We start from the raw sequence: 18,698 nt of genomic DNA, 5'->3' as shown, positions 1-18,698 counted from the left end.
ACATCTCTTTAAGATACACTCAGCTTAATTCCAACCAGCAAAGACTACTGCTATACAAGGAATGAGAGATGTGCTTTCATCGTTGTTCCATCTATCTTTGCTGATGGTATCAAAACAGATAAGGTTATCAAAAAAAAAAAAAAATGTTGCACAGGCAGCGGAGACCTTATAAAAGGCAGCAAGTTAAGGCAGAAAGCACTGGAAAGTGAGCAGGGAGAAATTCAGTGTTCTACATCCAGCTTAGCTCTTCTCTCTTTCTCTCCAGGAGCCCCCACTTTGATTCTAGAACTACAGAGGTACAACTACAGCAAATGACTAGTAGCAAGGTATATTTAGGAAAAGCATATGAGCGTCAGGGATGTAGTTCAGTGATAGTGCACTTGCCTAGCATGGAAGAGGCCCTGAGTTCAGCCCCCAACAGAAGGGGTGAAGAAGGAAGAAAAAATTAAAAAGATGACTTCCACAATTTCTATGAGTTAAAAATATAAGATTTCAAATTTTTTGTTCTTTATAGCACAAATATATCAAAATATAAATGCTAAAACTGAAAGAAGAGGCCTGAAAGGAGTTTTCAAGTTTTGCTAATGGGCATTAAGAAACATTATTAAGCTATCTAATGAAGGCATCTATATAATTAGAGTATCACATCTTCTTCAGATAGTTTTCAGTCCATATCCCAATGAAGCAAACACAGAATTCACTAATCTTGAAATTGTTTAAGACAAGGCCTGTTTAAAGAACTCAACCAACCAGTAAACATACTGAGCTGAATCTATTTGAAAATTAACTTGTTTTAAGAAAGGTCAACATTTGCCGGATATGGTGGTGCACACCTGTAATCCCAGCAGCTTGGGAGGCTGAGGCAGGAGGACCTCGAGTTCAACAGTGAGGCCCTCGAGTTCAACAGTGAGGCCCTCAGCAATTTAATGAGACCCTGTCTCTTTAAAAAAAAAAAAAAAAAAAAAAAGGGTTGGCTCAGTGGTTAAGCGCCTCTGAGTTCAAGCCCTGTCACGTGTGTGCACGTGTGGGGGAGGGAGTAGGTCAACATTTTATAAAATGTTTTATACTAAATTATAAATTTCCATTCAGCTCTAATTCTTATTTACTTTATCCCTGAGGTCACAAACTGACAGTGAAGCCCATCAGCCCATTAGAGTGTTCTGTAGTTATACACAGTATTTCTTAAACACCAGGAGATATCACATAAGACTCCTTATTTCTGATTTCTTTTAAGTAAGAAGGCAACTGTCTACACTGGACACCCCCACCCCCGACACGGCACATTCATCACTCATGTCCCTTATTGCCTTCCACCTTCACTGGATTTATCTTCATGTATTGCTCCAGCTATTCAATAAAATGGACCAATATTGAGCTCAGCAAGAAACTAATATTACTTATCTACATTTAACCTGCCTATAACACTAACGATATATAAGTATTTATAACTGATGACTCAATTATTTACCTGTACATACACAAACATATCTGAGCCCAAGATCATATCTATAAATGTTTATTGAATTACTAATTCCTTCCTTCCTCCCTCCCTCCCTCCCTTCCTTCCTGTGGTGCTATGGATGGAAACCATGACTTTGTATATGCAAGGGGCAAGCAGTCTATTACTAAGCTAAATGCAGAGCCAACAGGTACTTTTCCTTCTTTCCTTCCCTCCCTTCCTTTCTCCCTTCCTCCCCATTGTGGGGCTTCACAAAAGCTAGGCAAACACTCTAACACTAAGCTACATCCACAGCTGTTTTTCTTTAAATTGTGAGACAGGGTCTCACTAAATTGCCCATGCTGGCCTCAAACTTCTGATCCTCCTACCTCCCAAGTCCCTGGGTTTACAGGTCTGCCTGATGGCACCCAATTCTAACAGTCACTGTTCTTAAACTCAAATTTTCTTTAAGATGTGGCTATTGGGGCTGGGGTTGTAGTTCCGTGGTAGAGAGCTTGCCTTGCATTCTAGAAGCACTGGGTTCATTCCCCAGCACCACATTAAAAAAAACTAAATAAACAGAATAAAGGTATTGTGTCCATTTACAACTAAAAATAATTTTTAAAAAATATCTGGCTATTATAATGTTATAGGCTCTCTGCATACAACAGATTGACTCTGATCAATCAACTCACTACAAAGCAAATAATCTGAAACAATTAATCTCAACTTTTACTGTAAGATCAACTTTCAGCTAAGAAGCCTGTCTTCATCCATGATACGTAAAGCCTATTAACATTTTTTTGTATTGAGAACTTCTGGAAGTCACAATTTATCAGCTTTGATAGAATATTTTCTTTATATTGAGGTGAAATCAGTTTCCCTTTAACTGCTAGTTTCTGGACAAGGTTCTGGCCCAAAATTAATTTTGTCATACAAAAATGATTTATAGAATTGAGGCCTAGCTTTCTTAAATCCATGACATTTTTAATTAAGAATACAAAAAGAACTGTTTAAATAAATTTTAAAAATAAAGTCTAGTTAAAGGTCAAAGTCAATCTTAACTTTAAAACTGAAGTTTAACAAAGCCTATTTATGAATCCTGAAGGTGATAATGAAGTTCATTTCCATATCCAAGGCCTATCTGTACTGAAATATTATCAAGATTTGGTATTAAGTACCACTTCAGAAGTGAAAAACAGGCTGGGGTTGTGACTCAAAGGTAGAGCACTCACCTACCAAATGTGAGGCCCTGGGTTCGATCCTCAACACCACATAAAAATGAATCAATAAAATAAAATAAAAGGTATTGTGTCCAACTAAAAACTAATTATTAAAAAAGAAAAAGAAGTGAAAAACAACCTACAGAAAAGCTGTTATATATTAAATATAATCAAATTTGCTTGTTGGTACTTACATAATAGGACAAACTTTGCTGATAAAATTCTATTCATTAAATAGTATATCTACAATATATAATGTAAAATAGAAATAGGATTTTAACATAATGAAAATTGTAATGGAACAAATTCAAAAATAGAAAAGTCACAGTCAAGGGTGCATAAAGGCCTGTGCTATCAGAGACAGCATAAGCTTACCCGATTCTCATCGTAAATAATTTGGACAATACTGCGGTGTTTCTGTTCCACAGGAGGAGGGGATACAGGCTTTTCAGGCTCAGGAGGTTTAGCTGCTTCTTCTTCGAGCTGTTGCTAAGAGACCCAGAAAGGAAGAGTCAGACATCTGCTGCATATCACCTCAACCAGTAATTAACCACCCGAGATTACATATGCTACCGAGCATTGCTTACTGATTCTGTAGGATAGCCATTTAATCTATGAAGGTCTCATGGACCAAATTCAAAGATAATCAGATTTGTTTTAACTAATAATTAAACAACATAAATCACCCTAAGATAGATAGATATGAAACTAAGGAGAAACATCTTATAATTTTGATAAATTAAAGCAAACCATTAAGAGAAATTAATACTGATGAAGGCAACCTAGGTACCTCTATCTCAAGACCTTTTGATGGCACTGGAAAAACTGTGTATTAGAGACACACAGTATATATAAGATCTGGTGGAAATAATATGGTAGAAAAGAGATTGAGGGTTAATCCTTAACTTAGTACAACTATGGCATCCCTGAACCCTTCTTTTTTTAAAAAAAATATTTTTATTAGTTGTTGGATCTTTATTTACATGAGGTGCTGAGAACTGAACCCAGTGCCTCACACATGCTAGGTAAGCAATCAACCACTGAGCCACAATCCTGAATCACTATATTTTATAGTGCTCCAGTCGAGAGGCACTGGACTGCTGACATGAGCAGTTACAAAGCAGAAATCTTTTACTTTATTACTGTCTCAGTTTAAGCCTTAGAGTCTCCCTATATGTGATGTGATTTTAGTAACTTTTCTGGGTTCTTGCCCCAATCTTTTTTTTTTTTTTTTTTAATATTTTTAGTTGTAGATTGACATAATACCTTTATTTAATTTATTTATTTTTATGTGGTGCTGAGGATTGAACCCAGTGCCTCACACATGCTAGGCAAGTGCTCTACCACTGAGCTACAGCCCTAGCCCTCTTGCTCCAATCTTAAGCCAATATCTAGATGACTCACATGTAAAGTAGGGGTAGGGATACAACCTAATCATATAGCTTTCCGAAGGGATTAAATGACTCATATATAAAGCATAAAACAACTGTAAATGTTTGGTAAATATTACTTATTATTAGTGAAGCATGAACTTGTCTGCTTTACCCATTTTTTTTCAAACAGCACACAAACCAATGTCTGAAACCTAGTAAATGCTCAACGAACATCCACATGAATAGATATAAGCATAAATCCCTTGCCTAAGATAATAAAAAGGACTTAAGTTAAAGTTAGGTCCATTAAAAGGCCTAAAGGAAAAAATACCTATACTACTAAGTAAGACTAGTAGTAAAAGCTTCCAGTCCTGTTTAAGTCAGACCACCCCTAAATCAAAGGATTAAAAATCTGCCAAGAGAGAAGCTTGTAGGAACATTTCCACTATGGAGTTCCAAAAACCCTTATAGTCTGTTATTTTATAAGCGAAAGAAAGATGTTTGAAATCCTGAGATCATTTTTGTAGGTGCAGTATCTTCAATGATGTCCTTTCTTTCCTGCTTAGAGGGCCTTCTTTTAAAATCCCTGATAAGGAATAAATAATCCTAGGGAAATCACACTTCATTTTTCCTCAATAGCCCTGGGATAAAATCATTATAATTGAAAGGCTAAAAATAAATGAATAAATAACATTGCACACACACACAAATTATATATACAAATAACACACACACACACACACACACACACACACAGAAAGAAACCCAAACCGTCCTCACCTATTTATTCTTCTATATTAATTTTACATTAATTGTGCTGAATTTTACCTACCTTACTTATCCTAGTTTTCAATCACCAGAGCTTATAACCTCAGCCTGTATTGTACCATTTCTAACCTCTCAAATAGTTTCAGATTTTAATTATTTGAGCATTTGGCAGAATTTAAACAGTGATAAAATCAATTGCATCTAGTATGAATTTACTTTTGCATGTGAAAATTTTTACTAATAATTCAACTTTTTTAAAAATTCGCTTTTATTTTCTTGGGGAATTTTTTTTTGGGGGGGGAATATAATTGTATTCTCTTTTTTTTAATTGATTTTATTTTTTAAATACACGACAGCAGAATGTATTATAATTCTTATACATATAGAGCACAATTTTTCATATCTTTGTATAAAGTACGTTCATATCAGTTCATGTCTTTATACATGTACTTAGTTTTTTTAATTTTTATAATACAATTCTTATTACACATATATACCACAAGTTTTCATATCTCTGTTTCTATACAAAGTAGGTTGACACCCAATTTATGTCTTCATACATGTACTTTGGATGATGATATCCATCACATTCCACCATCCTTGCTAATCCCCTGCCTCCTCCCCTATTTTCTGTGTAATGTTTCTGCTTCTTATTTCCTTTCTTTGGTTTTACTCTATAATGTCTTACACCTTGGGTACTTAACACATTAATCTTTTAGCTTTAGTTCTTTTCTTTCATTTACTCCTTTTAGCCGCATTCCACAAGTTTTAATTGGTAAAACTTTTTATCGTACATCACAATTTTTTTGACCAGTGTATTAATTATTGTTTTATAAAAATTCCAGGCATATGATTTCTTCTGGTTTATTCTTGGTTGATTTCTAACTCTATAATGGCAAAAGAATATGATCTTTAGTACAGTCTTGAAATTTCTGGTTAATTTTTTGATTGTGATGATCAGTTTTCATAAATATTCTGGTTATGCTTGAAAATAATGGGTATTTTTTACTCTTCAAAATTTTATATATATATATATATGTATAATTTCTTATTTTTATTGGCAACATATCAATTACCACTGGGATTTTAAATTTTTTCATTTTCTCGAGGAGTTGTCAGTTTTTATGTTGTATATTTTTAAGTCCTGATTTTTAGGTGTATAAATTTTTAAAGATTGTTAGTTTCCTAGTCAGTTAAACCTTTTTAAAAAATTTTATTAGTTATTGACATTCAGCCTCCAGCAATCTGCTAGATTACTAAATGCTGGGCAATTTAGCGAGACCCTATCTCAAAATAAAATTTAAAAAGGGCTGAGGATAGAGCACTTGCCTAGCACATGTGAGGCCCAGGCTTCAATCCCCAGTATTGCAAAACAAAACTCAAAATAAATATTGTTAAATTAAATCCAGCAATTAAATTTTAAAAAGAGATAATATATCATGACTGTTTTAGGCTGAACACTAAAATACACAGGTGATTTAAAACTAAATGAGTTCATCACATTGAGATATTAAAGGAGAAAGATTTTCAGTAAATGTAAAAAAAATGGTATAGCTAAACATTCCTTCATGATTAAATAAAAAGTCTGCATATTGGAATAGAAGGAAATGTTCCAACCTGATGAAGAGTGTCTACAAAAAACTCAACATAATCAATGATAAAATGTAAAACACATTTCTTTAACAGTGGCTTAGTGGTAGAGTGCTTGCTTAGCATGCATGAGGCACTGGGTTGGATCCTCAGAACCACATAAAAATAAAGGTATTGTGTTCACCTAAAACTAAAAAATAATTAAAAATAAATAAATAAATGAATGAATGAAAGCAGCAAAGAACAACAATGATCACTTTAAATATTAGTCTGAACCAGAACAATAAAACAATAGAAAAAGAAATAAAACTGTAAAGATAAAAACAAAAATGTTATTTTTTAAAATGTTGACATGACTATTACCTATACAGAGGCCCCAAAACAATCTATGAATCATTAGCATAAAAACAATAATTTTGAGAAGCTGCTAGTTAGTATAAAAGAAGTCAAATGTAATATTTAAACAAATAAAAATTTTACAAAGATATTATTAACAATAACATAAAAATATAAAGTATCTAAGTTGACTCTAACACAAGGTACATAAAATATTTTTGGACAAAACTAAAACATGAACTAGGTACAATGGCATGCACCTGCAATCCCAATGACTTAGAGGCTGAAGGAGGAGGATCACAAGTTCTAATTCAGCCTAGTAAAAGTAATAAAATCTTTTCTCAAAATTTAAAAAAGGCTGGAGTGTACCTCAGTGGTATAGCATTTGACTGGCATATGTGAGGCCCTAAGTTCAATCCCCAGAATCACAAAATAAATAAAATATGAAAAAAAAATTAAAAAATGGAAAAGTATACTATATTCATGGATTGTTAAGACTCAAAATCATAAAGATATCTTTTCTGGGCTGGGTATATAACTCACTGGTAAAACACTTGCCTAATATGAGTAAGGCTCTGGATTCAATCCCCAGTATGCAAAAAATAGAAGACATTACTCCCTCAAAATTGATTTCTACATTCTATATGATTCCCTCTAAAATTTCAGAAAGATTTTTCGGAGAAATGAACAACGTGATCCTAAAAAATTATATGAGATACAAAAATTTTTGGTAGCTGAAATGTTTACACAGAAGTGGGGCATACCTTACTGAATAAGAATTACTATAAATCTCTAATAAGTAGGAGAACCTAAGAAGACAATACCAGCAGACAGGAACCCAAAGCCCAGAAAGCAATCTATTTATAGATGTAAACATTAATTATAATAGAATCAATACTAAAGAGCAGTTGGTGGGGGGGGGGGGCTTTTGACTGTTACCTTGAGGGTGACAAAAAGTTAATTTCCAGTGGATTAAAGAATAATGTGGGAGGCTGGGGTTGTGGCTCAGTGGTAGAGCACTTGCCTGGCATGTGTGAGGCCCTGGGTTCAATCCTCAGCACCACATATAAATAAATAAATAAATAAAAGATCCCTTTACAACTAAAAATATTTTAAAAGAATAATGTGGAAAGCAAAACTACAAAACTATAAGAATATAATAAATTACCTTATTCATAAGACTTAAAGAAATTCTGTTCACCAAAAAACACCATTGACAAGGAGACAGAAAAAGTGGAACCTTATAAACTTCTGGTGGGAATATAAAATGGTTCAGCCACTTTGGAAGACAGTTGGAAGTTCCTCAAACATTTAAATGGATTTACCACATGACCCAGCAATTCCACTCCTGGATGTATATCCAAGGGGGAAAACATGTCAATGCAAAAATATGAATATCACATCAGCATTATTCATCATAGTCAAAAAGTTTTTTTTTATTTTATTTGTTCATTCATTAGTTGGTAATCATTTGGACAAACCAAATGATTACCAACTAATGAATGAACAAATAAAATATAGCCAAGCAATGGAACTATTATTCAATCATAGAAAGTAATAAAGTGTCCATATAAAATACTGCATGGATGAATCTTGAAAACATGCTAAATAAATGCAGTCAAACACAAAAAGTCACATAATTTATGTTGCTATAGGCCAAAATGTCCAAAATACACAAATCATAGACACAGACAGTTGAGGGGAAGCCAAAGCATGAAAATGAGAGAAATGGGGAGTAACTACTAATTGATATGGGGCTTTCTCTTAAAGTAATAAAAATTAACTTGATATCTGGAATTACTGGTGACGGCAAATCTTTATAAATATATTACAAGCACTTTGAAAAGGTAAGTATTGTGGAATATGACATATAATCTTAATTTTTAAAAAGTCCTTCCTTGAGCCAGGTGGCATACACCTGTAATCATAGCTACTTGAGAGTTGAGGCAGGAGGAACACTTGAGTTCAGGAGTTACGGACCAGTCTAGACAATATATCAAGGCAAAATACTTTCTCATTTAAAAAGCAAATCCTTCCTTAAAAAAAAGAAATGACAAACCACAACTTAAATGATATCTATGATGTACATAACTGACAAGTCTTTAAGAAATCTTTTTTCCCCCCACACATGCTAGGCAAGTACTTTATCCCTAAACTACATCCACAACTCTTTTTCTTATGAGACAGGGTCTCACTAAGTTGCCGAGACTAGCCTCAAAATTATGATCCTTCTGCCTTGGCCTGTCAAGTAGCTGGGATTACAGGCATGCAACACTACACCTGGTAGGAAATAAAGATAAGAAAATAACAAAACAACCTAAGAGGATACAAGACCTTAATGATACGTACTGGGAAAACAAGCCACAAACAAGTGAAACTAAGCCCAGCCTCATTTCTAATCAAGGAAACGCAAATTAAAACCAAAGTGAAAACTACTTCATATCCAAATGAAAAAAAATATACATCAAGTAAAGATAAGGATGTGCATAAACTAATACACATCCATGCTACAAATGGGAATGTAAAATTGTACTCTCATTTTAACAAATTTGGCATCATACAGTACACTCAAAGAATATATAATCAGACAGTACAGAAACTAAGAAAACTAATAGCCAAAAAAAGCAAATCACAGACTATACAAGGAATGATTCCTTTTATATATAGTTCTAAAATATGGAAAATTCAACATTACCTTCTTTAGGGGGAAAAACATATTAGCATATATTAAGAAATAAAAGCACTTACTTGTTTCTTTTTCAGTTTAAGGATCTGCTGTTCTACTTTCGCAATTTCTCTATCTACACGATCCATACTCTGTATTAACTCTTCTTTTGAAAGCTTGGAAGGTGAAGCATTTTGATCATCTCCACATGGTTGCCCAGAGATTGGAGAAGATGGAGCTTCATGTTTGCCTCCAAATGCTGGATCCTTTAAAGAAATTTGAGACCAGCAATTTATTTCTCACTAACAGCACACTGGCTGTTTAAGAGTCAAGATGGTCTTAACTGAAAAAGTAACTTTTAAAATACAGCAGAGCCATGTGTACTATTTCCCTAACAGCAGTCTCTTACTACCAATTTTCATATCCACACACAAGCAAATATACATACATAAATCCCACAGATGGTTACAGAACTTTTCTAGTTTAGATGAATCATTCACTATTTTGAAGACCCTAAAAGCTATACACAGTGAGGTGGCCAGGTGGTTGATCAGTCTTCAGTAACAATACTGACACTACTGGGAAATTCTAGGGAAAGGAAAGGAAAGAAAGAGATAAATTTCTGAGCCATTTTCTTGCAACGGCTCTTTAAAATAAGAATAAGAAATAGTGTCTCTCCAGGTAAAACCTGTGTGTCCACCCAACTTAACAGCTATGATATGGCCAAGAATTCCTATCAAAAATTTTTCAGGGCCTGGGGGATGTAACTGAGTGGTACAGTATATGCTCAGCATGTATAAGGCCCTGGGTTCAATCCCCAATATCTCTCTCTCTCTCTCTCTCTCTCTCTCTCTCTCTCTCTCTCTCTCTCTCACACACACACACACACACACACACACAGAGTTTTCAGAATTTCTAAGGATCAAAGCTGAGGCACAGAAGTCAGACCTAGGAACATTTGTTCTTACCATTTCTAGGCCTACCATCGTAAAGCAGATAGACAACTAAGCCTGTCCATACTATAACACATGTAATCTCTCTTTAGTGAAAAACCATCATCTTACTTTACACACACACAAAAAAAAAAAAAGAAAAGAAAAACTTCATCAATTCCACCAACAAATCTGCAAAAGAATGAAAGCCCCTCCACCCAAAATCTACTATCACAATACACACACAAAATCACTAACTTCCAATATGAGGTAAAGATATAAGCCAGGTCATAAAACAAATGAATTTTAGTTTGAGGTTTTAGTTTTCTTTAGGCTATGAGAAGCCCAGAATGAGAATGATAAGTGAAACTGTAAAAACCTAACAGGTATTAAATAATGAGCCTGGTACAGTGGTGCTGATTTGTAATCCCAGAGGCTCGGGAGACTGAGGCAGGAGAATCAAGTGTTTGAAGACAGCCTCCGCAACTTAGCAAGGCCCTAAGCAACTTGACAAGACCCTGTCTCTACATATAAAAAGGGGCTAGGATGTGGCTCAGTGGTTAAGTGCCCCTGGGTTCAATTCCCAGTACCAAAAAACAAACAAAACCTAGCTGGTTCTAATTCTAAACCAAGAATGTACAGAAGAGATACCTAAATAATTGTCTCAAACCACTTTGTTACAGAGACCGCAGCTAAAACATAACATGTATATTGCTAAAAAGCCTAAAAAGGCTAAACCTGACATAGCACACACTTAATAAAAGGGACATCTGGAGAAAAGATGATGGTGGCTACATCCTAAAATCCTATACAACTCTATAAGGAAGCCTTAATAAAACAAAGAATAATATAGCTCAGAAGCAGAATAGTTGCCTAATATGCACAAGGCCTATCTCTAGAACCTCCAAAAAAAAAAAAAGTATATGTATATAAATATATATATATATATATATATATATATATGTATATACACACATATAAATCTAAAAAAAATTTAAATAACAATAGATCAATAATACAGTTAAATTCCTGTATCATTTAGGTTTAATATGCAGTTTATCTCTAGCAGCCTTAAACCCTGTACTTTATGCTTCCTCTGTTACAATATAAATTCTTGAAGTTACTAGTTTTCAAAAGAAAACAGTGTCTTCAAAATAAGAAATCATATCTGGGGTATGACCATCTCCCCATCAACCTTAAAAAACAAAATATAGGCGGAAATATCTTTATAATATCTTTTTAACATTCACTAATACCATGAAAGGCATAATAATTCTTCTTTTTTTGGGACTGGATATTTAACCTAGGAGTGCTTTACCCCTAAGCCACATCTCTAGCCCTTTTCATTTTCAGACAGCATTTCAATAAGTTGCTTAGGGCATCACTAAATTGCTGAGGCTGGCCTTGAAATTGCAATCCTTCTGTCTCCATTCCTCCTGAGTCACCCACCAAAGCATAACAATCTTGAATTCACTAAACCAGCTACTCTGGCACTAAATGAAGACTAACTGCAGACTTTGTTAATTTTCTTAAGGTCTTCTTTAATTGTGAGATAGCTTGTTCCTGAAAACTTTGAAACATTAATGTACAGAGAAAAATATTTAATGAATCATCCGGACTTCCATGTTATATTAATATTTGTGTTATATAATTATGTATAAATGTAAAACATTATACTTTCATCAGTAGATTTTGAAAATGCTCCACAGGTAATTCTGATGCATGCCCTAAGAATTGGTATTACATATCAATATTTTCCACGACTTCCTTTCTGATTAAATATTTAACAAAAAGATAAAACTCCTGAGTACATCCTTATATGACAGAATTTAGGCACAAAATTACAATCGAAACATTGTCCCCACCTTCATGCAACATCCAGACAGCTATTTTTTTAAAAAAGAATTAATTTCCTACTCACATCTTATATCAAAATAAAAGCCAAGAAATAACAAACATAGGAGGTTTATCAGCAAATCACAAAAAAACTTTAAAAAATGACATCTTGGGCTTAGGAAGGATAATAACAAAACATACTATTTAAAAAGAAAAACTGATGAAACAAAAACAATCTTCTGATTATCAAAATTATAATAAATGTAAGAGGCAAATAATGAAATGGGGAAACCATCTGAAAACATTAACTAAAAACTCAACATAAAATCAAAAACAAACAACAGAAAAATGAGTCAGGTAAGCAGATCTAGGGGTTCCTTTCAACTTAAGAGGCTCTATATAGGTCTCTGACTTTTCCTCAATATTGGTTTCCCAACTATAAAATAGAAAGAAGCTTAGGTGCTGTGGGCACACCTATCATACCAGCAGCTCGAGATGAGGCATGAGGACTGCAAATTCAAAGCCAGCCTCAGTAACTTCATGAGGCCCTAAGCAACTTAGCAAGACCCTGTCTCTAAAAACAAAAAGGGTCTAGGATGTAACTCAATGGTTGAGCACCCCTGTGTACAATCAATCCCTTTTTTTTGGTACCAAACAAAAGAAAAAAGGAAATAGGTCTTACTTTGATCCAACATGTTACATTTTAATGAATGAGTGCTTAAGATTCCCTTCTGCTAATATATATATATATCTTTAAATTATATTATGATAAATTATTCAGTCCTGAAAGAACTTTATTTGCTATATTTAAGGGTTTTTTTCCTTTTAATGCAGTAAAACATTTCTTATAAACCAGAAACACTATATAATAATGGTGCATCACATGGTCAGGTGTGTCTCAAACCTCCCAGAAGCTAGCTTACCACAAAGAGCTTTCTACATTCACCTTATTATTTTGAAAACTTACATAAAAGTTAAATGAATAATAAAAAGGACAGTCATTTATCCTTCATCTAGATTTACCAGTTGTATGCTATATTTGCTTTCTCTTTATATATAAAATTGTTCTTGAACTATTTGAAAATAAAGCATAGACATACTATCTTTTAAATTATTTTTCATTGCATAAAATCTCAAAGAAAATTGTGGGTATTTATTCACATGATATTAGGGAAGAAAAGGCAATTAGCCATAAAAGTAAATAGAGGAAAGAGGTTTGATGTGAAAAACATTTTTTGGGGGGTTACCAGGGATTGAACACAGGGGCACTAAAACCACTGAGCCACATCCCCAGCCCTATTTTGTATTTTATTTAGAGACAGGATCTCACTGAGTAGCTTAGCATGTCACTTTTGCTGAGGCTGGCTTTGATTTTGCAATCCTCCTGCCTTAGCTTCCGGAGTTGCTGGGATTATTGGTATGTGCCACCGCACCCAGCTCTGTCAAAAACATTTTAAACTTCAGTACGCTATAAAGATAAAAAAAAATTGTAGCAGGCACAGTGGCGCATGCCTGTAATCCCAGCCTGTAATCCTGTCTCAGGATGCTGAGACAGGAGGATCACAGGTTCAAAGACAGCCTCAGCAAAAGCAAAGAGCTAAGCAACTCGGTGAGACCCTCTCTCTAAATAAAATACAAAATAGGGCTGGGGATGTGGGTCAATGGTTGAGTGCCCCTGAGTTAAATCCCAAATAACAAAAGAAGAAAAAAAAATAGAGCTAGGTGTGATTGCACACACTTGTAATCCCAGTGGTTTGGAGTTTGAAGCCAGGAAGATCAAGAGTTTGAAGCCAGCCTCAGCAACTCAGCAAGACACTAAGGAACTCAGCAAGACCCTGTCTCTACATAAAATATCCAAAAAAAAGGGGGGGGGGGCGGGCTGGGGATGTGACTCAGTGGTTAAGTGCCCCTGCTTCAAAAAAAAAAAAATTAAGACAAAAGACAGTGGGGAAAGCATTAACAGATGTTAATAAAAATGGTTAATATGCCACTGTTAAGCATTTCTTAACTTATTTTAAAACAAGTATTTATTCAATACCTACTTGTTAGGTATTTCCTACTCTACAAATTTAATAAGGAAAACAGACCACTGAAAAAGATAAGCATAACAACAAAGCAAAAGCATAATACAGGGACACATTTCACAAAAGAAGGGTAATAACAAACACAAGAGGAAAAATAATGTGAGCTTAAAAGAACTCTCATAAATTCACTCTATGCATTATTTGAAATGTCACAAAATATAGTTAACACTAAAAGTATTTGTTCCATCTGATTGTACGAATGACTCTAGTTAACCATAATATATTATATACTTGAAAACTGCTAAGAGATTTTAAATTTTCTTACCACATAAAAGGCAACTACAAGAGGTAAAAAATACGTTAATTAGTTTGATTGACTCATTCCAAAATATACATATATATCAAATATCACATAGTGCAGTAAATATACAAAATTTTATTTAAAAATTAACGAAATAAGGGAGTCATTATCTGCAAATAAATTACATCACTTCTTTCCTCTATCATTTCCAAGTTTTCTGTATTTGTAATACTTATATAAATTAGAAGCAAATTTTTTTCTACATTAAAAACTATAGTTAAACTGTACCTAAAATGTGTTTTCGCCTATGTAGTAAGTTAATAAATTGCTACTACATTATAGGGGCTTATTTAAAATATAATTTAAATTTGACAAAACTGGTAGTCTTGAGTGCCTCAGACCATATTTTATAGTGCAGCAAGTCAGTCCAAATTTCTGAGAATTAGCCAATAGAAATTTTTCTTTATCAGTTCTCAGATTGTTTTCATTTCCTAAAAAGTCAAAAGTACTGACTTTAAAGTCTGGAGAACTAAATCTGTGTTATATGGTTCTATTTAACAAAATTTTTACTTTCCTATTAGCAGTAGCCTTTAGGGAGTGGCATAACTGGACTGTCTTTTAGGCACTGTGCCTGAATATGGCTAAATAAACATTACAAACCTATAGCTCCACAGGGCAAAAGAACAAATATTTACCTTCTTAGCATCTGCAGAAGACCTCAATCCTTCTGGCAGCGTGTGCACTAAAGGTAAAACCGCAGCACTGACACGCTGAAAATGAGAATCAGAAACCTGCTCCAGACGTGGTCGCTTGGATTCCAGTGAATCATGATCCACTGTGGATGGGCCTGGGTGAAACTGTTCATATCCAGTTCTCCTCTCTTGAGGCCTAATACGTATAACAACAACCAAAAAAAATTCTTGAAAATTTTTAAGTGATACTTCTAACATCCTGGTAAGACTTTTAAATAAATTAAAAATTTGTGTTTATTTTCAAAGTGAACTGCTTCCTGCCTCCTGCTCAACTCAGAATAATATATACCGTACTAGAGTACTATTAAACTTCTAATTCTAATAACAGATTCTTTGGCAGGGAAGGGAAGGATGGTAAAAAAAAAAAAAAAAAAAATCTGGAAGTAAATGACAAAAGATTTTGATTTGCAAAAGAAATTACAAGTTCCTAAAGGATATCCATAAAATAGTTTTAAACCCTATGCCATAAAAAATGAATTCCAGATCTGAGGATTTTTCAACCAATAATAAAAATAAGCAGAAAAAAAAAAAAAAACAAACAAAACTCCCAGCTACTGCTACATGGAGAGACAAGTGACTTGAAGTAAGGTGTCATCGAGTCTTAAAGATTGGTCTATTACATGCCAGGCAGAGTGGCACAGAATTATAATCCCAGCTACTAGGGAGGCTGAGGCAGAAGGATTCAAGGTCCAGGATAGTGTAGGCAAACTAGTGAGGCCCTATTTGAAAATAAATAAGGGGGTAGGATGGGTGTAGTTCAGTGGGAGAACACTTGTATCACATGTGGGAGGACTTGAGTTCAATCCCTACTACCACTAAAGAGAAAAGAAAAAAAAGACCAAGTTTTTTCCAATGCTGTTTCTTAGCACATCATCCTGACCCCCAAAATTCTAAATTTCCCCCCAAAAGAAAAAAGTGTCTTGAAAGTTAGGATGCATCTGTTATTTGTCTACATGATGTATTACAGAGTCTTGGTTATGGGTATTCATTAACTTGACAATTTTCTACCAAAGTATTTACAGAGGTGATATTTTACTTTATGGCCAAGCTTTAAATTAACATCTCAAAAAAACAACATTTCACTGAAAACATAATCATTGGGTTTCATGTTTAGGAGAGATGATAAAAAATGCTAAGGCCTATAAAATTATACTTCAAAAATTGTAAACCTCATTTAAAACACAAAATTCCATGACCTCTTAAAATGAAGAACCTTGTCACAAAAAACAGTGGAGCAAGAAGCTTTAGGAATAAAACAAGGATGACTGCTTTCACCACTGGACATTCTTGTCAGACCATCAGGCAAGAAAAAGAAATAAAAAGTGTCCAAAATTGGAAACACATTCCTGTTCACAGAAGACATAATCTCTTACATAGAAAACACTAAAGAAGTCACATAAAATGCTTAAGAGTAAATAAGCAAATGCAATGAAGTTGCAGGACACAAAAATCAACACACAAAATCCCATTGTATTCCACATACTAGCTTTGAACAACCTGAGAAGGATTTTTAAAATAATTCTATTTTCAATAGCACCCGAATGAAATAAGAATAAAATTTGACCAAGGAGGATCAAGACTTAAACACTGAAACTCAGAAAACACAGCTGGAATAAAAGATTTAAAAAAAAAAAAAAGTAGGAAATTTAGCTGGGTGCTTGTGGCACACGCCTATAATCTCCAGGAGGATCACAAGTTCAAAGCCAGTCTCAGCAAAAGTGAGGTACTAAAGCAACTCAGTGAGACCCTGTCTCTAAATTAAAAAAAAAAAAAAAAAATAGGTCTGGGGATGTAGATCAGTGGTCAAGTGCCCCTGAGTTCAATCTCCAGTGCCCCCTCCTCCAAAACAGTAAGAAATTTCATGTTCATGTATTGGAAGATGTAACACTGTTGAGATAATACAAAGTAACTTAACAGAGTTATTCAATGTGATCTCCATCAAACTCCCATTGGCATTTTTTTAAAGAAGTAGAAAGACTATCTTAAAATTTATATGGAGGGGCTGGGGTTGTGGCTCGGTAGTAGAGCGCTTGCCTAACACGTGTGAGGCACTGGGTTAGATTCTCAGCACCGCATATAAATAAATAAAATAAAGGTCCATTGACAACTAAAAAAATTAAAAAATTTATATGGAATGCCAACATGACCTTGGGAAAAAAAGAACAAAGTTGAAGAGCTTGCACTTCACAATTTCAACAACAATAGCTACATAAATCAAGAGATTCATCCTCCACTCATTAGCCAGAAGTAATCTATCAAACACATTTTACTCCAGTCAGAATGACAGCTATTAAGAATACAAACAATAATAAATGCTGGAGAAGATGTAGGGGAAAAAAATACTTTTCCATTGTTGATGGGTTTGTAAAAATTAGTATAACCACTCTGGAAATCAATATGGAGTTTCCTCAAAACATTAGAAATGAAACCATTACATGAACCACCTATACCTCTCCTCAGTATTTATGATAAAGAATTAAAGTCATCATACTTATTATAAGGAAACAGGCATATGCATGTTTATAATAGCACAATTCACAATAGCCAAACTATGGAACCAGATGAAAAGATAAAGAAAATGTGATCCACATACATTCATACAAACAACAGAGTTTTACTCAGGCATAAAGAAAAATGAAATTAGGTCATCTGCAGGTAAATGGATAGAGCTTGAGAATACTATGTTAAGCAAAATAAACCTAATTCAGAAGGTCAAGGGTCATATGTTTTCCCTCATATGTGAAAACTAAAGAAGAAAAAGGAAAAGAAAGTTGGGGAGGGGGGGTCTCATGAAAACTGAAGGGAGATCAGTAGATTAAGGACACCATGGGAAGAAAGAGTAAAGGGAAAGCGGGTAAATGGGGAATAATATTGGCCAAGTTATGCACACAGGAATATGTAACAACAAATTTCACCATTATGTAGAACTATAATGCAACAATTAAAAAAAAATGGGGGAAAAAAACTACCATCTGTCATGAGGTTAAAGGCCAAGCCAGTCAACACAGCACAAAGAATCAAAGTTATTGCTAGCCCACAAGAAAACCCTCTGCCAACCTAGAGTTCCTCTTAAACTTTAAGGGGAAAACATTTGTTGTTCAATTACATAATTTCTATACTTTACAAGTTTCTCCAGTCCAGAAATATATGTTATCATGTTAGATGATCTTCATATTTTTCTACTTCTTTGTAACTGCCTAAACTTTGTCCTTCTGCATTCATTCTGATTCTGTCAAGACTTCTTACTTTCAATCATACCTTATTTTATTCCTTGATCCTTTTCATTTTATATACTGATTTTATAAAGGTGGGCAGGGTGATATCTGAATGTCCAATCAATCATTTTATTTCTTTGGTTGTCTTATTTTATTTTTGAATGTATCATTTTAAGTTCATCAACAGTACACTGCACTAATAGGGTATATTCTTGGTTTGTGTTTCTTACACAAAAGGCTTTTTG

The 18,698-nt window shown here is 34.1% G+C and overlaps 1 protein-coding gene across 21 annotated transcripts in view; it reads right to left on the bottom strand.

Annotated features, from left to right (window-relative positions):
• Ncor1 (nuclear receptor corepressor 1) overlaps window positions 1–18,698 on the bottom strand; it is a 153,011-nt gene that overhangs the window by 98,043 nt on the left and 36,270 nt on the right. For all 21 annotated transcript variants that reach the window (XM_071603044.1, XM_071603048.1, XM_071603058.1 and 18 more), the window contains exons 4-6: window positions 15,182–15,374; window positions 9,477–9,659; window positions 3,037–3,150 (exon numbers count right to left, since the gene is read on the bottom strand). In XM_071603044.1, coding sequence (XP_071459145.1) covers window positions 3,037–3,150; window positions 9,477–9,659; window positions 15,182–15,374 — 490 coding nt within the window. The remainder of the gene's footprint in view (window positions 1–3,036; window positions 3,151–9,476; window positions 9,660–15,181; window positions 15,375–18,698) is intronic.

The sequence above is a fragment of the Marmota flaviventris genome, chromosome 17 (genome assembly GCF_047511675.1).
Source record: "Marmota flaviventris isolate mMarFla1 chromosome 17, mMarFla1.hap1, whole genome shotgun sequence".
In the NCBI taxonomy this organism is placed as follows: domain Eukaryota; kingdom Metazoa; phylum Chordata; class Mammalia; order Rodentia; family Sciuridae; genus Marmota; species Marmota flaviventris.
The sequence above is the reverse complement of the archived record's forward strand: the minus strand, read 5'-3'. Positions and strand labels throughout refer to the sequence as shown.